Below are 23378 nucleotides of genomic sequence, written 5' to 3' on the forward strand. Positions count from 1 at the left end.
AATCAGTTTTAGTATACGGTTTTAGGTGAAAACTGAATTTTCATAAATATTGAATGCATCTGAGTTTGATTAGAATCAATTAGAAATAATTAATCCGTCCAACTTGAATAAGTTTAGCAAGTCTAAAATAGATTGTTAAATAATATAGGAAAATTCACCGTGATTGAAATAAATATGATTTTCGGTCTGTGCCACGTGGATGCATAAATTAGTTCGATACCTTCGTGTATCTTGGTTGTCTTAGTTTAATTGAATTTTTCATTACGCTTAGTTTTTAGCTATTTTTATAATTATTTATTATTCTTATTTTTATTTTTATTTAATATTTCGACTCGTTGTCCATATACTACTACTTGATCTAGTGCGCTTGCTAGTTCCAACCGAATTTTACGGTCATCGGGTGTCTCTTAAATCCCTTGATTTTACAATAATCTTGAAACTATTTAGAGCATAATTCCAGCTCATTATCTGTACTCAAAACTTTAAGTTTATTTCCTGTTTGAGTCTCTTGAAGTTGCAGCCAATCCTTCAAAGTTTTGAATTCTTTTACCTTATGCTTAAGAGTATACAACCATACCATCCTATATCTATATATATATATATATATATATATATATATATATATATATAATTCAAACATATATATATATATAATTCAAACTAATATTAATTAATTTCTCATTCATCTTATTTGGTTATCGAGAAATAATTTTTTTACGAATTCTACTCGTGATATAGAATTTGTTCGTTACGCAACTTATTCGAATTATTTATCGACTCTAAATGAGTACACAACTCATTTTTCCAACAACCTATGTCTTGAAATCGTAAAACTGAGTTGGAAGAATTAGATGTCAATATCTATGGAACCATTGATTCCTTCATCTTTCATGTGCCTAAATAACTTCAACAATAAATTACAGGCATCATCACCTAGTGTATCAGCAACGACGAAACTGTGAATCTGCTTCTCGATCTCAATCCAACTTATCCCCATCTCTTTTGCAATCCCCCTCTCCTTCATCTTCTTGATTGTATGTGCTCTTTCTTTCCATCTCTCTCTGGAAGAATAAATGTTGGCCATGGAAATATATGGTGCAGGGCTATCCGGTGCCGCCTCTGCCAGCTGGTCAGCAGCATACTCCCCTGTGTCAATGTCACCATAAATGCTGCAAGCCCCAAGTAATGCCTGCCAAACAAGTACATCAGGCTTCACCGGTAGCATCTCTATAAAGTTCTTAGCTTCTTTAATAAGACCTGCACGGCCAAGCATATCGATAATACACGCGTAATGATCCGGTCTTGGATGCATTCCATATGTTGTCTCCATTGATTTAAGGAACTCCATACCCTTGTGTACAAGTCCTGCATGACTACAAACGTGCAGCAAGGATAGAAATGTAACTTGTGTTGGTTCCACGCCTTTTGAATTCATTTCATCGTAAAAATGTAGAGCCTTTAAGGCATTCCCATGTTGAGCAAATGCAGCAATCATGGAGTTCCATGAAACTTGATTCTTTTGGGGCATGCTGTCGAAGACCTTCACAGATTCTTCCAATTCTGCACATTTGGCATACATGTTAATCAATCCATTGCTAACAAAGACATTTGACGTAAATCCTTCCTTGATAACCGATGTATGAACTTGTACACCAAGACCCCAAGCGGCGTCGATGCCACAAACTCCAAGAATGGCGGAAACCATGTTCGGGTCCAACTTGGCGCCAACATTTACCATTTTCACAAACATTCGGATGGCCTCTTCCTCAAAACCATTTTGTGCAAAACCAGTAAGCATAACAGTTACAGAAACCTCGTCAAAAATCTCACCAGACTCAAATATCAACCATGCTTCTTCCACACGACTACATTTAGAATACATATCCATCAACGCACTTTGTATACAAATATCTGATTGCATCCCCAGCTTCCATACAACACCATGAACTTGAGCACCTTCCTTGTGTGTTTGCAACCCAGAGCATGCCATTAGCGCGGTCAAATACGTCAGATGATTGGGAGACACTACTGCACTGTGATACATGTCTGCAAACAGCTTCAAGCTTTCATCGTAAAACTCATTTTGTGCCAAACCCGAAATGACGGCTGTCCATGTTATCACATTTCTCTCCTCCATCTCATAAAAAACAGTCACGCCCTGAACAGAAGCCAAACATCTGAAATAAGATGTCATCAAGGCATTCCCTACTGATATCTCCTTCCCATAACCGCATGAAATGACCAATGTGTGTATCATCTTTACGATCCTGACTGATTCAGTTCCACTGCCATGACAAGCCCACAACACCGAGGTTAAACTCACATGGTCAAACCGATAAACCCCCGAACCAATCATCTCTCTGAAATACCTAAATCCCAATTCTAAGTTGCCATGTTTCAAGAAAACCGAGATAAGCGAGTTCCAAGAGACAGTGTCTTTAAGGGGCATATCTTCAAACAGCTTGACTGCATCGCAGAGTTGGCCGTATTTCCCATAGGCGTGCAGTAAACAGTTATAAGTTACAAGGATATTTCGAATTTCTGATGGGTTTCTGAAGTAAATGAATGGTGGATTCTTGACAATAGAGGCGTGTAGAGAAGCACCAAAACTGATATTCCCTTGTCTTCCGCAAGTGCAAAGCAGCGCTTTCATGCATGATTCTTCCAAGGGATTGAAGATTTCTGCCGGTACTCGGGAAGTTGGGAAAGTCGCAAGGCGGCGCAATGACGATATTAAAGGTGGCGGAAGGAGTTTGGTGGCGTTCATCCATCAACTCTCTATTGCATGAGAATTTTCTCTACATCATATCTTTGTAAGGACACTTTTTGTGATTAATTCATAAAAGATTTTTATTATAAAAAAAATTCAGAAAAACTTATTTCAATAAACTAAACTTTACAATCATATTAATTCGCTAATCAATCTTTTTGTTTCAAATAATAAGATATTTTTGAAAAACAAATTTACGAATAAAATCCTTATTATATCCTTTTTAATTCATTAAAAATGACTGTACATGTTCATAGGAGTATGTCAAACAATGGAAAAATACAAGTTAGCATCAAATTGGAGTATATATTTGGAACCTAAAAAAAAGGAAAGAATATGATTGGAAATTTGGAACGGAGGTAATATAATTTATAAATAATAAATCATGTATATTACAAAAATTCTGAATAATATAATACATCACATTATATTGTACGCCATTACACATACCCAGAATTACCTCTTTCACGTTTTCTAAGCATAAATGGCCTCTGCTAAAATATCCACTTGTTCTCTTTTTTTTTTTTTTTTTTAATGATATTCACTAAATATTATTTACTTCTTTATTTTTTGAGTAAAGAATAATATTATTTACTTCCAAGAATCCCAAAAATTGAACTTTATCAAAGACTTGAGCATTGCAAAATGATTGGTGCTGTCTTAAAGTATTTCAATTCAAAAAGCATGGTCCTTGGTGGGGTAAAAACACCAAGGACCATGCTTATTGAAATTAAGGACTGTTGCAGGACTGAAGAAATAATCCATTTGAAATGTCTCTGTCATTTACATTCAGTAGCAGGACACAACATGGCAAGCCCCAATGATCAAGCAGAATGATCCAGTTTCTGTTAGCAAGAATTATGATTGGAAACTCCTATATAAAAGTAACTAAAATGAAATGGTTGAATGAATACATGCATTTTAATTGTTGATTTTGGGTAATGACAGTAACGACTTCCGGTTGTTTTTCATGTTTCTCAACTTCAGTGGACTCCACACCAACTGTTTCTTATGCAGCGCCACAACCGTAGGATGCCTCGGAATCTGTGAACCTGATGTGGTTGAGACAGAGAGTATTAACGAGACGAAATGGCATGTTCATCCTCTTCTGAATAGGAGAAAATATATAGTTTACTGACCTGATGCTTGTGAAGGGGGACTTCCTCTGAATTTACTGCTTCTAAAGGAAAGAGGTGTAGCTTCTGTAGCAGCATTTGACATTTGTCTCCATTGTGGCAGCGGAGAAGATACTCTTGATGTTCTCCATACTTTTTTTGGATCCCACACAAATGATTGTCGGCCCACAGCACGATCAGGCCTTGATCTGACAGTCGAATAGTGAAGTGGAGCTATCATGTTTGAGTTAGATTCAGGGCGGAGAGTTGCAACAGAAGCCCTTCTTCTGGGCTGAAGAAGCTGATTTGTTGATGGTGGAGGTCTTGCAACGACAGAGCCTCGCCTTGCTTTAAAAATTGGCTTAGCCCTGTCATCTGATATATTCTCTTTGTGTTCGTTCACGACTGGTAGATATGACGCCTTGTGTTTGTTCGGGGGAATAGGAGATGGATTTGTCATAAAGTTTGTGATTCTTCGGAGTGGTAACCTCAACTTTGTTGGGGCCAAAGGAGGCTTTTTGTCAGTTGTATTTTGTCCTCGGTTTGAAGTTGATACAGCTGAGGACTTAGTTGAAATTGAGGACAAAGCTCTGGTCTCCTGTTTTATTCTAGTTTTTCTTTCCACATCTAATTGATTTTCAAGATCGCGAACCTGTAGAGTAGATATCAAACAATCTTAGTGACAAGACCCCAACAAGAAATAGATTGAACTGAAAAATATATAATTTACTTTATACTTCAACCAGTTGATTGCATCATGCATTCTATACATGCGAGTACATATATCTGTACCTTATCTTGAAGATTTTTGCAAATATGTTCTCTAGCAACGAGCCTTAATTGCAAAGCCTGAATATTGTCCTGCAACTTCTTTGCTTCCTTCTCATCTTGTTTTGCCTTTTCCGCCTGTTAATGCAAAACAAATAAAGAGAAAAAGGGAATCAGTAGGAGGGCATGTGAATTGATATACCAGAAAACTATATTGTTTGTTTCTCCCATACCAACTGCTTGTATTTCAGAAGCTCGGCATGGTCTGTCTGTTTCCGAGCAGGTCCATGTTCCACTCCTCGTATGCGACTAGCAAAATTCAAGGAGCAAAGAGTTTCACCTAAATCATCCGCAATTGGGCTGATTTGCACAAACATCAAAGTTTTACAGTCTCCTCCTGCATTCAGTTACAATTGGCATGATTAGTAGAAAAACTATAATTTACCAACAGCTTGGCCTCTGTTGCAGAATATTTAATAAAGAACGCAAAAAAGTTCAAGTTGCTCACCTAAAGAACTCTGCAGAATATGAGTAAGCTTCGAGTTCCTGAAGGTAAAAAAAGAAAGACATGGTTACAAAATAATTTTGGAATTTTATAACTCTTCCACACAACACAATCACAGAGGAAAATAGAGAGGATACCTGTATGGAATATGAGATGATTTGGAGGCAAGGGCAGAGACAACATCCCCCAGTGCAGATAAGGATTTATTTATAAACTGGGATTCCTTCAGCCTTTCACCTTCAATTTCAATCTTACCTACACGCTCACTTCCTGCCAGGTCAACCAGCCACAAATGACTTTTTGTTCTTTCCCCATTTACTAAATTCTCTCCCACAACAGTCACACGTAACAAACTGCATAATAAATATTGTTAAATGAATATAGGCATTCCTTAAATCTGAATCAGATGAATCAACCAAAAAAAAAAGGAATGCAGATAAAACAGTACTAAAATTTTACCAGTGGGACCGGCTGCTCAGCTCATTAGCATTGGTTGATCCAACGGATCTTACTCGACCGCCTAACTCTAGCAGCCCCCAAACTTCATCTGTACCAAAAACTTGTGCTTCGACAAGTCCAGGGACCTCCTGAGTACCTTCAGCCGATTGTTTGATCTCCAGCCTGCATTTGCTAAGTGTTAACTCTTCTGGACATCCCCATAAAAGAAAAACTTATAATTTATTCCGTCTGAAGAAAATCAATATATTGGCTATGAATTCTTGTTGTCTTTTACCAGACTTGGACATATAAATATCTTACAGAGAGCATTCTTGAATCCTGTTTTTAAGCAAGTACTTCCTGATCAAGTCATTTAGAAACGGTGTCACTTCTTAAATCCCATATCCTTATTTCTTGTTTCTTAATCCTGCTATTTCTGTAATGCAAGTTTTCTGATCTTCAATCATTTGACCCATTTCCTCATCTTCTATTTCTATGATGTTAAGATCATCACGGTGTAAGGGTCAAGTGAGTTCATTTCCTAAATTGTGTAAATCTTAGGAAGTATGTCTCAGAGATTAAAAATAAATAAATAAATCAAATAAAATAAAATAAAATCTGAAGTTTGTTTTGAGCAGGAAAAACGCAAAGCAAGGCCAGTTCCATTTTGCATGTTTCAATTAGGAAGTGCGGTGTATACTATAGAATATGTGATATGGTAACACGGAGAAAAACACGTGACTATGTGCCTAAAACCTGAAAACTGTTCTCTGTTCAACGTAATGGAAATGTGTTTCTAAAACCTGGAAGCAGTGATACCCTCAATTTCTAAATGGATGACTGGGAAATTCTCTAAAATATGGGTAGCATTTCGTAGCTATATAATTTTTACAGTTTTTTATTCATTAGCTTCCCTAGGCACTAGGTTCATAACTCAAAATAAAAGGTAAGATAAGAAGGATTAATAGAGCCTTACTTCTTGGAAGGTTGGTTCGAGTTCTCAACCAGAAGATCCCTTATCTTCTCATTGTAAACCTCTAGCATGCTGACAGACAATTCATATTTCATACAGTTCCTTTCTTTTGATAATCTAAAGAGTTGCTCCAGAGTTCTGTAGTTTACTCCCCTATTTTCAGGTGTTCCTTCCATTGTGTAAGTCTTTCCTGTTCCAGTTTGTCCATAGGCGAATATGCATGCATTATAACCATCCAAAACAGAGGTCACTATCGGCAGAGTTTGAACAAAGACAGCCTCTGCATTGAAATTTCATTGATTAACGACTCAAAGAATTTTATTAGAGCTCAAATAAATGGTAATGCACATCATTTTGAAGTCATTTCTTTCTACCTTGGCTGTCCTCAGATCTGAATACATGATCCAACTTGAACTGCTTTCGAGAAGAATCAGAGCAGATGATCTGTAGCTCAGTTTCCTTAGACGAGGTAAAATCAAGGATTGAAGTCAAACCGTTATCAATCTCTTCCTGTTTTAGGGGCCTACACCTACAGAAGACTCTGATATTTCCTTTGAGTTCAATGACTTCATTGTAAAGATTCTTTCTTTCAGATGATTCTTCAAGGTACTTCTTTTTTAGTAGTTCACACTCTTCATAACTTTTCTTCTTCAGAAGTTCATGTTCAGTGACTAAAACTCAACAAAATATAGCATTAATAAGTTTCATTTATACGGTAGATGCTACCCGCAGTGTAGTGCCCTGCGGATAACGTGGTGGCGCATGATTGGCTAAAATCAGTGGGCCCCATGTGGACCCACTAATTTTGACCAATCATGGAGTTACACATCACCCGCAGGGTAGTGCCCTGCGGGCGGCATGTACTAAACCCATTTATACATCAAAACTTGTCAAAAAATCTCAAGGAGACTAAGATTGTAAAGAACGGGAGACACACCAAGATTCTGAAGAGCAGCAAAAGCTTCGGAACCAATTAAAGAATGAGCTGTGAAGCCCTTCACCTCATTACACAGAAGCTCATGTTCATTCCTAATAATCTGAAAACAAAGCAGTGTTACAGTCGATAGTAGCAGCCAAAGTGAAACTGCTAAAATCAAATGCTTCTTTCTGCCAGTAACCACATGATACCTTTACTTTCTCGCCAAGATCGTGGATTTTCTGAAGAATAGGAAGAGTCTGCTGCGGATAAGAACAAAATTCTTGGGTGTCCTCGGAGGCACCACTGCAGATATCCACCAAATCACTATTTCCTTCAAATTAAAAATCCCCAATCAGCGTCAAAAATAATTATGTCACCAGATCTCGAGTAAAACTACCCCCATTTCGCTCATGTTTCTTAATTTGTCAAGAAAATAAAGTAAACAGAAGTATCAAGATTTTTCCTTCAACCTACAGATTTCTCAGAGAGAGGACTCTATAATTTCTAAAAATTTAGAAGCTACTTCTCTCCTGAACAACAACGATAGGAAAACAGTGGAAATATATAACAATTAAAAAACAAACAAAATTATCTTGAGTAGTTGAAATCAAAAATCGGAACATCAGATCAAAATATACACTATACGACCGAATGATGAGAATTGATAACATGAATATCAGATCCAAATTAACACTTAAGACATACAATTCTCGCAGACAATTGAAGTTGAAAACAGGAACATTCAGTCCACAGTAACACTAAAATCCAAAACTCGCCAGGAAATCGAAAGTAAAAAAACAAGAATACTAGGTCAAAACATCCCCAAAACAAAAAACAAAACAAAGATGGCAAAAGAACAGGCGAAAGAAAGAGATTACCGTCCATGACAACAGTGAATTCACCTCTTTCGAATGATAGATCGAGAAATTCTAAAATGTTGCAGAAAACGAATTTCAGAGCTGAAATTTTGGAGAGAGAAATAGAGAGAGAGAGTGGATGAGAACGTGTGTGAAACGTTGAAATTTCAAAATTTAAAACTGGAGCAATCAAAACCGTCTAATTCAATTAAAGGATCTTCTTTCAACGGCTATAATTTCACAACCGGGCCGGGCCGGGCTGGAGCCATGTGCGTATCTTCGTGGGCATTTAATTATTAAATTTTCTCCGTCAAAAAATTATTAAATTTTCTTCTTGGTTCTATTAATTATTCATTTAAAATAGTTTTTATTTTTTTATTATAATTTATCTTACTATCTTACTATATTATTAAAGAAAAACACCACTTTTTTTTGAAACAAAGAAGAGCATCAATTAGTAACTGAATTAAAATTGATTTGGTGAAACCAGAAATGAAATATCTAAACTACCTTTCAAAAACGGGGGAAAAAAAAAAAACAAAACAAAAATCTTTAATTGATTGGTGAAGCTTGAGATGAAATTACAATTATATCTTAAATTATTTCTCAAAAAAACAAAAAATATTAGACAAACTAGTCGTTTTATGGTATCATCTTGTTTTGGCCATTAGAAATAATCTTATTTGTCAAAATGACAATCGTTATCTTTGTTTATATTTTTTAATTTTTAGATTAGATAGTTTTTTATTTAAAAAATTAGATTAGATAGTTATGACTTATATATATATTAAGAAATTTACCTATTCTTGACTGCTACAGTCCAGGCCTATCATTCACTTGCATCCACAACTGAATTTGATGATTGATGGGTTACGTTTAAAAATTTTACTGGGTTTGGGCCCAATCATAAAGGTTCACTCTAAATATTTTTGAGGCACAAGCTTATTTAAGTATTATTTATATTTAATTCAAACAGGCCCTGAATTCTACAAAAGCCCATAAAAGGCTCAAGCCCGTGAAACTCTCTGAATATCTATAAATAGCTCAAGTCACCTCATTATTATACACTTTCTTTAGCACTATAACGTTCTACTCTCGATTATTATTCCTTGATTAATCACTGACTTGAGCGTCGGAGTGCCTTCGCCGGAAACCCTACCGGCTTCTCTGACTTTGTTTTGTGACGTAAGAACAACCCATTGAAAATGTAATACCCGAAAAATCCATAAATCTATTCATTATTTATTAATTGAATTATAAATGGATTTTAAGTTACTTTATTTTATTATTTATTATTTAAATGATAAGATATTATGTGTTGTATAAATAATTTTAAAGTTGATATTTTATGTGTTTAAATATACGTTTATTTATTATGTTAAATGATTTTAATTGTTTTATGTACTTTAATTATGAAGTGTAGAGTTATGATTTAAATTAATTGATGTTAGGTATATACCTAATATATATTTATGTCTTACAAGATATTTAAATGTTTTCACGATTGAATTAATTTTGGACAGAAGGAACGAGACTAACCTATGCACGAGATCATAGAAAATATTCTTACGAGTATTTTGAGTATAATATTGTCATAGTTTTATTTTTTACCTCGAGTAGAGAATATCTCAATAATCCGATTTTAAGCATGTTGAACTGACTACGTTTTACTTAGCCAACACCACATCTGTCGTATTAATTCCTATCATTTCCATCTATCTACCCTCTACCCCACCCCATTACTCTCTTGTCTCTCACCCCCTCTCTACCTCACGTAATTCCCCTCTTCCTCTATCATTTTCCTCATCTTCTTCTTTGGAGTCTTTTTCTCCTGCGGTTCTTCATCTTCCAAGGTAATCCAAGCTTCCAAGTCCACTCGTGCCAATGCTAGCTCGTTGCCAAGAATTCGGATGAACTCCATCTACGGTTAAGGCAAGTTTTTCAACAAGTATTTTAAGGTTTTGAAACCCATTCAAGATTATAATTATTTTAATATGAAAATGTATGTTGATATGTATGTTTTAATGGTTTATGATTTTGAAGAAGCATGAAACTACGAGTATCAAGTTATGAATTGTTGAAATTATGAAGCGTGGTCGTTCTTGACAAGTTTTTGATAGATGTGTAGAAAATAATGATTCTTTTGAAGGTTATGATGTTATTTGAAGCATAAAGGATTCTGTTGTCTTATGTGTTTTTGTGGTGACAATACGGGATTGGTACTTTGGGATGGGCGCCGGAGGGACCTTTCCAAATCTATGGGACTGGCACTTCGAGATAAGCTACGGAGGGGCCTTTCCAATTATGAGTTAAGCGATGGAAAGACACGGGACTGGCACTTCGGGATAAGCTTCGGAGGGGCCTTTTTAATTACTTGTTGATCAATAATGAATGATAAGATCATGCCTATCATACGGTTGCCACAACTTCACATAATTCATCAATTAAGATTAAAATCATGTTCAACCTCATGTTTATGTTTATGCCATGATATGTTATGTTCATGGTTTAAGTTCATGGTTTATGTTCATGATTTACGTTCATCATTTGATGTATGTTCAAGTCTCATGATTTGAGTAAGATTTTTTAAGTGCATACATTTCTTCAAGGATCGAAAGGTAAGGTTATGCATTCACGCATGAAGTTGATTTTCAAGCTTTTTATGTTAGGCATGACGAAGTTCATGGTTATGGCATTTGCATTTTAAGAGCTTTGAAGATTATGTTCAGTAATTTTAAGTCTAATGCATTATGAAGTTCATGTTCTTTTAAGTTTGAATTATTTGGAAACCGTGATAAAATCAATATGTATATTTTAATCTTGCTGAGTCCATTAGACTCACTATATTTGAATGGTGCAGATGATTTAGCAGTTTTGATTTAAAAAGCTTTGGTAGCACAACTGAAGAGTTCAAGAGGCGAAGACATTGCAAGACACAATAATTCAAAAGCTCTGATGTATTTAAAGAGAAAATATTTACCTATGTTTATTTATGTTATGTTGTTATAATATTTTATGTGCGATGTTTAAAAGTAATGGTTGAATTATTTTCATTGTCAGTCTTTTAAAGATGAGTTTTGAGGATTTCAAATGTTTCGTCTTTTAAATGTTCATTTCACTTTGATATTTGTTATGGAAGTTCCTCGATTATTTTAAACGTATTTGATGTAGTATTTTGTTTATAGTAACTCACATTCCATTATCCTATTTAAATATTAGTAGTAAGTTTTGACGTGCCGTATTTTAAATGGTCTTTATTATAGAGATGCATCGGTGTTTATTAGACTTCGTGAACACGGAGTCACGAGTTTTATTGTTAAAGGTTTAAATTTTAAATTCTTTTGGAATTGGTGTGATGCACTCGCTGTATGGCTTTTAAGTTTAGAAAAAATTTCCCCAACCTTTTTCCGCAACTATTTTCATTAAATTCTTGTAAGAATACAGGACGTCACAGAAAATCTCGACTGAGAACATACAAAAAATAGTTGATACTCCGGATTTTACGGAAGAAACTTGTCGGGTACAAATATTTTTTGGTTACATCAGTTTGGCACCGTCTGTGAGAACTTGTTCTCTACGTCATTGAGAGCTCATATTACTTCACAAATATCTCAAAGACATAATGGAAATGAAAATGTACCGCCAAACATTACTCTCACCCAAAAAGCTTCAACTGCATTAATGGAAAACACAGTCGCATGCGCAGCAATAGAAGCAGTTGCTCAGTTCCTGGAATCTCGTAAGCGCAAAAGTACCAAGAAGAAGGGTCAGAGTGAAGGTTCATCATCTCGTGGCCCTAATAAAGAAGACCCAAAGAAATCTAAATCTAAAGTGAATCGCAAAGCTCCTGAGGGGACCAAGAAAAATTGTAGTAACCCGATTCTATTTTACAAGATTAATTGATTGATTTTGATTAAGGAATGGATTAAAGAATTGAATTGGATTTAATTAAAGAAAATTGGAAAATGGACTCGCAGGATTTTGGAACTTCCGAACCCAAGATCGGAGCTTCCGAACGGTTCGGAAGCAATGTTTTTTGTTCGGAAGCTACGTTCGGATCAGAGCTTCCAAAGTGAGATTGGAACTTCCGATCGATGTTAGGTCATGCACACTTTCGTCGTGTCAAGGAGTTTGGACACGTAGTAGATCGGAGCTTCCGATTGTCGTCTACAAATAGGGGTTCCGAGGATCACATTTCTCACACCATCTTCTTAGTTTATCTCTCGGTTTTAGTGTAATCTAGGTGATTTTCAGCCTTCCTAGGCTTGGTCCGGGAGTTAGCGAGGCACTCCGGGATTGCAGCGGAGTGGTGTCCAAGTTCTGGGGCAGTCATCTTTAGCGGGCTGACGACGGACGAAGGTATAGCTCTGGATCCTTATAGAAAATAGGAAGATGCTATATCTTAGTTAAGACTTTTAGAATAAAATTATGATGCATGAGTATTTTGAATTGTAGTGCTGACTATAGGCTTGGACATTAGAGCTGGTATAGCTTGCCTAGTTATTAGAGGTACGAAAGTACTGTTCGAGATACCCTGACTGAGTATGCATGTATTATTTGTTGCATTATTTATATGACATGATTTTATCTGCATATATTATGACATGTTATTATGCTGCATGCATAATCATCTTGAGCTTGTATGCTTGTGATATCCTGTAATAGGGTGTTTACTCTATCCTATCAATGGTTGAACATATAAACTCATGTCAGGTCACCAATATTGGTTGGACACGTAGACTTATGTCAGGTCACCATAAGTTGGGTATGTAGGTCACCTCCCGAAGCGACGACATAGTGTGCTACCTACCCAGGGCCCAATTCTGTTCTTGACCAAATATTCTTGACCTCGTGTCTTGGTACCTGTACACTTGCATACATGCACATATAATATTGTATACTCATACTCTCGTACTGAGCGTTTTATTATCACGTCCTCGTACTGTTGTTTCTGGACACCCTATTCCATGGGGCAAGTTTGCTATTGGATGAGGCGGGTGGTTCCAGGAGGGCTTAGGCTACAGATTGCCAGCAAGAGATGTCTGTATAAGCTTTCAGTGTTGTTGTATTTGGGTTGATACACTCTTTTTGATATTGTTGTATAACAGTATTTACAGATTTTCTTTCCTTGGGATTGTATTTTTTTTATGGTTTCAGCTGAATATATCTGATTATTTGTTTAATTAAGTTAAATGCATGCGTAAGCTCTTGATTAGTAGGTGATCATGGTGCGAGTCACTAAATTATGATATCAGAGCATGCATAGTAATCTTGAGATATAGATTTTTATCAAGGTAAAATGTTGCTTGTCTTGTAGATGGCAGGTCAGGATGATCAGAGTAGTCATGTTAGTATTTGACGATGGGGTGATGATAATGCTCAGGGACATCAACCAAATAAATTAAACAACTTAGGCTCATTAACGAATTTAGCCCAATTAATAAATTAAGCCCCCAATAACTATCTTAAGCCCAATAAGCTTGACTCAATAGCTAAATCAATTCATCCAAGCCCAAATAAAATTTTAGCTCAAATAAACAACTCAAGCCCAATAAACATCTTAGACCCAATAAATAAATTAAGTCCAATAAATATCTTAGACCCAATAACAAAATTGACCCAATGAATAAACCAAACACTTGGACTCCTAAATAAATTACCCGGCCCAAAATAAAATAATCCGGAACCAAATCATAACATATGACCCTAATACACTTTACCCGACCCGGACAACCCACTCGTCCGAGCCCTGTTTGAGCTGCCCGCTAGATAGACCACCCTTAAAACCATTCAACTGTTCACCTAGCCGACACTAGTTCAAGACATCTTAAACCAACACCCAAAAGGACCTAATCCAACCATCAACCATTGAACAACAACTAAAACCTAGCCATGGAAGAAAAATCATCCACAATACATAAAAACGTGAATAATGCATGAGTTAAAATTTGAGCTGTCATATCCACATACAAATGGAACAACACAATTTAATAACCAAAACAGTGAATATACTGATCTAAACGGTGTGAGCAAGGATGAGTATAACATGCCTTTGCGTTTAAAACGCACGAAAAACCTATACAGTTGCGGTTGCGCATATCGGGACTCAAAAATCTCATAATTATCCAATTCTGGATCAAATCCCTAATCTGTTGATTTCTGCCTCTAATTATCCTCAACGGGCTTCCGATCTGCGAAAAATCACACAATGGTCAAAAGTCAACCTTGGTCAACTCTGGTCAAACTTTGACCAAAAATTACCAAACTTTATTGCGCTCTCACCGCTTAACGATTTCGAATCTCGACTCGAAACTTGGATATTCAGATCTATCACGTCGAGACAATCGAAAATGGTTAGCATGTCGACGGCCGGAGACTCGCCGGAGAAGACGGCGGCGCGACGGCGGCGTCCGGCAGCGATGTCAAAACTTCTCCAAAATTTCTGAAATTTTGTAGGCTTGTAGAGCTCGACGAGACGATTCTAATGGACTAAGCCCCGACCGAAGAGGACCACCGAGGCGGCCGGAATCAGCGATTTACAGGCGGCGGCGGCGGCAAGCTCTAAGCTCCGATCCATGCGATTTCCGACTTAAAATGATGTAATAAGCTTGGGAAATAATCTACACACATCCTAGGACCTTTTAACAACACAAAAAACAATAAGAATCGACCTGAAATCCGATGATTCGCGCGAGGAAGATGATGAATAGTGTCGCCCCTTTCTCGACGTCGTGCTCCCCAAATCGAACATCAAAACTCACGATTCTTGGTATGGTTGTGATCGCCTCGACGAGAGCTACAAGATGGCATGCTCAATCTATGGCGAAAGGTGGCGGGCGGTGGTCGGCGACGGCGGGACGTGAATGGGGTTAGGGTTTTAGTGTGTGTTTTAGGTGTTTAGTGCGTGAGAGAGAGTGTACCACTTAATATTATAAAATTTGGTCCTAAAATGACCCGGCCTGATCCATTTCAATGCTCTTGTATTATTTTACACCAATATGTAATTTAACACATTTTTACAATTATCTGAAATAGCGAACTTTGACCTGGCAACTAGACCAGTTAATTCCCAATAAATAAATTGAGTCAATTTTAGGCTTTGACCAGTGACCCAAACTGATTATTTTTTCCAAATTAAATTTTCTGGCATCAATAATTATTTTTAATTTCATTATCTCAATAATTATCTCAAAATGTCAAAATTATCAGATATTCAAAAATAGTCAAACTCATTGACTAATTGACACGTGTATTTTGTAAATACACTCTATAACTCATTTGGCAGTAATAATTATTTTTTCAACTCAATAATTATTTTTAATTGCCAATTAATTCATTAATAAATTTTTGGGGTGTTACAACTCTCCCCCCTTAAATGGAATTTCGTCCTCGAAATTGGAGTAAGTACCGATAAGCTCTGGACAATACGTCCGCATAATGACCTTGGCCTCCCAAAGAGCCTCCTCCTCTGACTGATTCTACCACCGGACCTTGACCAAGGAAAAAACTCGCGTTCTAAGTATCTGCTCCTCCCGTGCTAAAATCTGCTCTAGTCGTTCCTCGGACGACAAGTCTGACGCCAACTGCAAAGGCTCATATCCATAACGCATCACGCTCTTCATGGGTGCAATCCTCACAAACACATGGTCTCCAACAGCAAACTCGAGGTCTCATAGTCGTCGCTTAGCATAACTCTTCTGACGAATCTGTGTGGCCCTTATCTTGTCCCAAATTCGAACCACGATATCTGTAGTCTGCTGAACTAACTCGGAACCTAAGAGAATCCTCTCGCCACCAACGTTCCAATGCACGGAAGATCTACACCTTGTTTCGAAAAAGTCTCATATGGAGCCATACCTATGGACGCCTGACAACTGATGCTATAGGTGAAATCCACTAACGGTAGTCTCAACTCCTAAGAGCCCTGAAATTCAATCACAACAGGATCTCAACAAAACCTCGATATCAACTGTCCCACGATTCTATCTGGTGCCCGCCAAACACTAAATTCCTATGGTGCTAACAATCACTATCAGTTACGAGCCAAAACAATGTCAAGACGACGTTCAGTATAACTCAGCTCAATAAATAACTTGATGGGTCATAATAAAATCGAAATCGAAGAGTCATGGTTCAGAACAATATCAAAATACAATAATCTGGAAAACAAATCTAAAAAAAAAAAAAAACAACTCGTTTGAAGTCTAATACAAGGGGTGATCGAATCAATTCAAAGCTCCATGAACAAAGGATACGAGCCAATCAATCAATATCAAATCAGATGATCATCTGTCAACAGGTATGCCATCATGTCCATAATCAATACAAATCAAAATCAAGGTTTTCAGTGTGGCTTACACACAAGGAAATCCGCACGCACTCAACGAAAATGAAATAAAATCCCAAGGTGTAATCTGATGTCAACAAAATAAAATCGAGGTCCCAATGGAATAGAATAACAATACTCACCCAAATCAATATCCATGTCCAGATTTAGAATTCAAGTTCTCCAGAAATATGAATTTCCAAAATTCATAACCGAAATATCATTCGAAGCCAAATTGACTGAATCTTCAATGAACAATGTCATGCGAATCAAGGAATGCATGAACTACGAGAAGGATTCCAATATTTTTGAAAAGAATAGATAAAATGACTCACGTAACTAATTTTCCTCACCGCTTAACGATTTCGAATATCGACTCAAAACTTGGATATTCGGATCTATCACGTCGAGACGATCGAAAATGGTTAGCATGTCGACGGCCGGAGACTCGCCGGAGAAGACGGCGGCGCGACGGCGGCGTTCGGCGGCGATGTCAAAACTTCTCCAAAATTTCTGAAATTTTGCAGGCTTGTAGAACTCGACGAGACAATTCTAATGGACTAAGCCCCGACCAAAGAGGACCACCGAGGCGGCCGGAATCGGCGATTTACAGGCGGCGGCGGCGGCAAGCTCTAAGCTCCGATCCATGCGATTTCCGACTTAAAATGATGTAATAAGCTTGGGAAATAATCTAAACACATCCTAGAACCTTTTAACAACACAAAAACAACAAGAATCGACCTGAAATCCGACGTTTTGCGCGAGGAAGATGATAAATAGTGTCGCCCCTTTCTCGACGTCGTGCTCCCCAAATCGGACACCAAAACTCACGATTCTTGGTATGGTTGTGATCGCCTCTACGAGAGCTACAAGATGGCATGCTCAATCGACGGCGAAAGGCGGGGGGCGGTGGGCGGCGACGGCGGGACGTGAATGAGGTTAGGGTTTTAGTATGTGTTTTAGGTGTTTAGTGCGTGAGAGAGAGTGTACCACTTAATATTATAAAATTTGATCCTAAAATGACCCGGTCTGATCCATTTCAATGCTCTTGTGTTATTTTACACCAATATGTAATTTAACACATTTTTACAATTATCTGAAATAGCGAACTTTGACCTGGAAACTAGACCATTTAATTCCCAATAAATAAATTGAGTCAATTTTAGGCTTTGACCAGTGACCCAAACTGATTATTTTCTCCAAATTAAATTATCTGGCATCAATAATTATTTTTAATTCCATTATCTCAATAATTATCTCAAAATTCCAAAATTATCAGATATTCAGAAATAGTCAAACTCATTGACTAATTGACACGTGTATTTTGTAAATACACTCTATAACTCATTTGGCAGTAATAATTATTTTTCCAACTCAATAATTATTTTTAATTGTCAATTAATTCGTTAATAAATTTTTGGGGCATTACACTTTGGGTCCCCGTGCTCAGCCTTTCAAGAAGTCTGCTTTTTCTTCTTCCTCCAGATCTGGGAGAGTGATGCGATTTGGAAGAAAGGGTCAGTGTAACCATAGTGGTAAGAATCATCAGACTGACAAGTGCCGGAAGGCTATAGGAGCATGTTTTCGATGCTAAGAGATTGGTCACCTGAAGAAGGATTGTCCATAGGCTGGGGAAGCTGGTTCTGGTTCTCAGGCTACAGTATAGCAGAGACCACAAGGACAGTCGGCAGGAGGTTCTAATCTGAGACCTCGTACTTTTGGTCAGGTGTTTGCCTTGTGGCATGATCAGACAGTGGAGGATAATGAGAGGATTATAGCAGTTACATTTCTATTATGCGGTATACCTGCTTTTGTTCTTATTGATACTGGTGCGTTTCATTTCTTCATATCTACTCGATTTGTCAAGCATCATAAGTTACCATACATTAACCTAGACATAATACTTTCTGTTTCTACACTAACGGGTTAGTCTGATCAATATCTGATGTGTGATATCTCATAATAAATTTTTTTTATGTGATTCCATGCGCTTAATTAACCCAATATCATACTGGACTTCTATTGCCTTGTATTTTTGTTTGGGTCTTTTTTTACAGATATCGGGCCTGTAATCTAGCAGTAATGCCCTATTCTATGATATCGGGCATGAATCTCACAATAAGACCCTATTATATTATATCAGGCATGCAATCTAGAAATAAGGCCTCAATCTACGGCCCGACACTTTATATGCCCGACCAACTCGGCATCATGTAAGCTCACATCAATGTGGAAGTCCAAAAAAACCCAACCAGCTCGGCATTATGTAAGCCCACGCAAAACGTGGCCATCCCCAAAAGCCCGACCAGCTCGGCACTATGTAAGCCCACGCAAAACGTGGTCGCCCCCAAAAATCCCAACCAGCTCGGCACTATGTAAGACCACGCAAAACGTGGCCGCCCCCAAAAAAGCCCGACCAGCTCGGCACTATGTAAAACCATGCAAAACGTGGCCGCCCCCAAAAAGTTCGACCAGCTCGGCACTATGTAAGCCCACGCGAAACGTGGCCTTCTTCCAAAATAGAACAACCATCTCGGTACAATGTAGGCCCATTAACTTGGCATTCTCAAAATCCTAATCAGCTCGTCACAATGAAACTGCAAGACCATTTGTGGCCCCACAAAAGCCCGATCTGCTCGGCACTCTAAGCCCATTAACTTGGCACATACATAAGTCTGACCACATGCTCGGCAACAAAAATTATTATCCACAGCTCTTTATTTGAGCGCGGTTTCATCAGATTATCGTCAATTGCTCTTTATTTGAGCTCAATTCTAAACAAATCTTCATCTACAAATATTTATTTGAGATAGACTTTCAAACAGCTCGGATCATCATTATCAGACTATATTTCTGTTGGGACTCTTAATCATGGTCTTCTTAGACAAGGATTTTTACTCTGGATTTCTATGGAATTTTGCGGCAATCAGTATTTTCTTGGACTCCGTCTTATGCTCAATTTTTAATTTGTTGGTTTCGGTATCTTGACCCAACTTTATATTGAGCAGTATAGTCAATATGGGCTCTTTTGGCGACTCTTTAACGATCCGATATGAAAGATAATTTGATTATATCTTTAGTGTCCAACGACTATATTAGCCACATTATATGGCACATTTCAATAAGCTCACTCTGTCACGACGCTCAAAGAAAATTGAAAACAATTAGAATATTGTCTTACATGCTCTAATATATAAATTCAACCACTTCAAAGTTCCTTCATTATTTCACTATTCGTCACTTCTTTTCGGGAGGTAGTATTGATGATATGATAAAAATCATATCATATCTTTATTTATATTTTAGAGATATATCAGAATATTGCATGTATATGCATGGATCCAGTTGTCTTATACATTAAAACTCTATATGAACTGAGACTTTCTTCTTATAAATAAGGGGTCTATAACCCTTATTACGTCATGTTTTTACATGCTTCCATACGCCTCTTATATGTTTTACATACGCCTTACATAAGTCTTACATATGTTTTTATACGCTTCGATACACCTCCCATACGTTTAACATATGCCTTATATTCGTCTTACATAGGGGTGCAAACGAACCGAATCGAACCGAATAATGGTAAAAATTTAAGGCTCGAATTTGGATCGAATTAATTATATTCGAGTTCGAGCTCGATTCGAAGCTCGAAAATTTCAAATATTTTGGCTCGAGCTCGGCTCGATGTAAAGTTCGAATTCGAGTTCGGCTCGAAATATTCGAACCCATTCGTGAACTATTCCAACTATTGCTCGGATATTATGGTTCGAAATGCTCGAAATATCCAAAAAGGTTCGAAATGTATATATATTTATTATATAATTATATTATGTTAATAAAATATTAAAGCTCGCGAATTATCGAAAAAAATAATTTTGGCTCGAGCTCGGCTTGAAAAAAGTTCGAACATGTTCGTATTTGACTCGAGTTCGATAAGTTCGAATACGAATCAAATATTTATTGAGTTGGCTCGAAAAGATCGCGAACCGGCTCGATTAATTTTACACTCCTAGTTTTATAACTTATGTTTTTACACTCTCTTATATGCATTCTACACGCTCTTAGACGCTCTTTTATACATTTATATGCGCTTTCATGTGTATCAGACACAATCTCATATATGTCTTTTCTATATGCTTTACATACATTTTCTATTGAATCCTATGCAGTTTCTATTGTCCTATACTGACTTGAGCGTCTAAGTGGCTTCATCTTCGGGCGGAGTCATCTCACATGTTTTCTTTGATACATAAAAATATTTTGAGATCATTCGTCTCGGTTTATTGAAGAAATTGGTTCTAATTGAAGGCTGATGATTTTTCACAATATCCAATTTACATGGATTTGTGTGTGTGTGTGTGCGTGTTTTTTTTTTAACACAAATTCGGGGTAGGGGAGGCTCGAACCTAACCGGATGCAAACAAGTACTAACATCTATGGTGTCACTATGGCTAAAGTTTTGTGGTTGATGTTGAGGGCTTTTTTCTTTTTCTTTTTTTCTTTTTGTTTAGATTTTGATACTTCAGTTGTTGTATAAGGAGTTAGAATTATTTACTTTTGCATTCTATACATATATATTATTAATTAAGGGAGAGAGATAAATAGTAACTAACTTTTGGTGAGATTTTTTTTTAATATGTCAATAATATCCTTAACTATTTTTTTTTCTAAATTTTTATTTATCTTTTTTAATAAATCTTTTTATTTTATAATTTAATTACAAATATTTAGAAAACAAAAATAAAATTATGATTATACGAGCATGCAACGCATACTCCAAGACTCTAGTATTTATTAAGCAAGAGTGCCTTACTAATTATCATCTATTTGGTATGACAACCTTAGTTATCATCTATTTATCTATTTTGAAATTCAAATTATTTGAAAAAAAAGATTGGGAAATAACTAATATAATATATTATTGTTTTACTAATTATAATTCTTAACCCAATTTGCTACCATAAATTTATTAAATTTTTTATTGAAATTAATTTTAATAAAAAAAAAACTCAATTTTTCGTCACACACAACGAGTGTATGCAAATAGGCTAGTAGCATATAGAGCATTTCCATCTGCAACCCCCCTAAAACAAAAATTTACTTTAAAATTTAGATTTTGCACTAAAAATACTTCCCCATCAACTAACCAACCAGTTCTCTGTATTTAGATTTTAGTAATAGTGAATCTATAAATTTGGAGAATGACATTCATTCCCTAAATAATAAAAGAGAAAATGATTTTTTTTGTCTATTAAATTGTCCATTTTTTTCGTTTTAGTCCATTAACTTTTCAAAATTTGATTTTTACATTAACTTTTAACTTTCGTTATTTTGGTCCAAATGCTGATGTTGCAGCTTGACAAGTTAGCATTTTCTAGATCCACGTCAGAATTTGTCGGTGTCATGTCATTATTTTTCAATGATACATTAGCAATTAAACTAAAATACCAAACCCAAATTTTGAAAATTTTGTTGACCAAACCCAAAATTGAACAAGTTAGTAGACAAAAAATATTATTTTTTAATAATAAAATAAGTATTATTTCTCTCCCCCAACTCATTTCTCACTTTCCCGTTTTCTTTTTGTCATTTCTTCTTCGGTTTCAACTCTCGTTTCTTCTTTCTCTAATTTTTTTTTTTGCTCAAATGATTTTGTTTGATGGTCAAACACTTATTAAATTTTGTATGCTATTGATTTGTATGTAAAATTTGTACCCATTGCTGTCGATTAGGTTTATACAAAGCGTATGAATATAATGAATTCATATTTGAGGGTTGTTGGAAAATATTAAGATATAAACCCAAATCCGAATGTCCCCTTATTAGGAGAGACCACAGGACAGAAAAGCTCGAAAAATGAAAAGAAGAAGAAAAAACACGAAGAAGAAAAAATATACACAATTAGCAACAGCAGTGGTTGAGAGAATAATCAATGACAAGAAGCAACTTCATGATGAGAAGACTGTCAAAATTGAAATGTTGGCGGAACATGAAAGAAGAAGGTTAAGATGAAAATGGAAATTAAAAAAGAAAAGATGAAGTAGAAAGACTGTTAATTTGATCACGATTGCAGAGGAAGAAAAAATGAAAAGATTATGTTGATGGATATTAGTGGATTGGATGCAATGCAACAAAAGAACATCATGAAACGTCGATTACAAATTCTTCAAAATACGAAGACTTGATATTTCAGATAATATCAAGTCGTATGATGACATTGCAATGTAATACTAAAATATATGACCATTGGAAGAATGTAGTCATTGGAATAATTTAATAAATATTAACTTATAGAAATATAGTCGTTGGCATAATTGTGCAAAATCATTACAAAGGTACTAATAATAAAAAATGTATGGGAGAGAGAAAAAATAATTATTGTGCAAAATCGTTACAAAGGTATTATCACTGAGCATAGAGTATTCTAGCTAGTAAAACCAGGAAGTTTGATGGTCATCACATGTACTTCATTGTTTTCATGAGAACGTACATTATTTAATTAAAAACATACCAATCTCAAACATGTAATATATATTTGTACAAAGAATTAAGTTTACAAAGTATAATTGCATGTCGTATCCTTTTTAATTTGGATTCGGACCTGAAATTATATTTCTTAATATTCGAAAGCATGCAGTCCGTTTCTTGAGATGATCGTTTTTCTTGTAAAAAAAATAAAAAAAATGCAAAAATAAAGGGAAAAA

General features: G+C 36.2%; 2 protein-coding genes across 2 annotated transcripts; both read right to left on the minus strand.

Moving 5' to 3' along the window:
• Positions 1 to 833: 833 nt before the first annotated feature.
• On the minus strand, positions 834 to 2793 carry LOC140870724 (pentatricopeptide repeat-containing protein At3g05340). The gene has a single exon (XM_073273113.1). It carries the CDS (start codon positions 2765 to 2767, stop codon positions 848 to 850), a length of 1920 nt encoding a protein of 639 aa, XP_073129214.1. The 5' UTR covers positions 2768 to 2793; the 3' UTR covers positions 834 to 847.
• Positions 2794 to 3559: 766 nt separating this feature from the next.
• On the minus strand, positions 3560 to 8489 carry LOC140870723 (kinesin-like protein KIN-14S). The gene is made up of 12 exons (XM_073273112.1): positions 8367 to 8489; positions 7698 to 7819; positions 7507 to 7606; positions 6944 to 7240; positions 6573 to 6849; positions 5618 to 5779; positions 5296 to 5511; positions 5162 to 5199; positions 4887 to 5050; positions 4678 to 4791; positions 3910 to 4537; positions 3560 to 3822 (listed from the first exon to the last, which is right to left on the minus strand). The coding sequence occupies exons 1-12, from the start codon at positions 8371 to 8373 to the stop codon at positions 3692 to 3694; spliced, it is 2256 nt and encodes a 751-aa protein (XP_073129213.1). The 5' UTR covers positions 8374 to 8489; the 3' UTR covers positions 3560 to 3691.
• Between the last annotated feature and the right edge of the window lie 14889 nt (positions 8490 to 23378).

Source organism: Henckelia pumila, unplaced genomic scaffold, assembly GCF_033568475.1.
Source record: "Henckelia pumila isolate YLH828 unplaced genomic scaffold, ASM3356847v2 CTG_19:::fragment_3, whole genome shotgun sequence".
NCBI classification, from domain to species: Eukaryota; Viridiplantae; Streptophyta; class Magnoliopsida; order Lamiales; family Gesneriaceae; genus Henckelia; species Henckelia pumila.

Bases quoted from the DNA above. Each gene is read 5' to 3' on its own strand.
- LOC140870724 (XM_073273113.1), bottom strand. From the start codon at position 2,767: ATGAACGCCACCAAACTCCTTCCGCCACCTTTAATATCGTCATTGCGC.
- LOC140870723 (XM_073273112.1), bottom strand. The intron at 6,850-6,943 runs GTAGAAAGAAAT...ATTTCAATGCAG, and splicing joins CAGATCTGAGGACAGCCAAG to AGGCTGTCTTTGTTCAAACT. The intron at 5,051-5,161 runs GTGAGCAACTTG...AACTGAATGCAG, and splicing joins TATTCTGCAGAGTTCTTTAG to GAGGAGACTGTAAAACTTTG.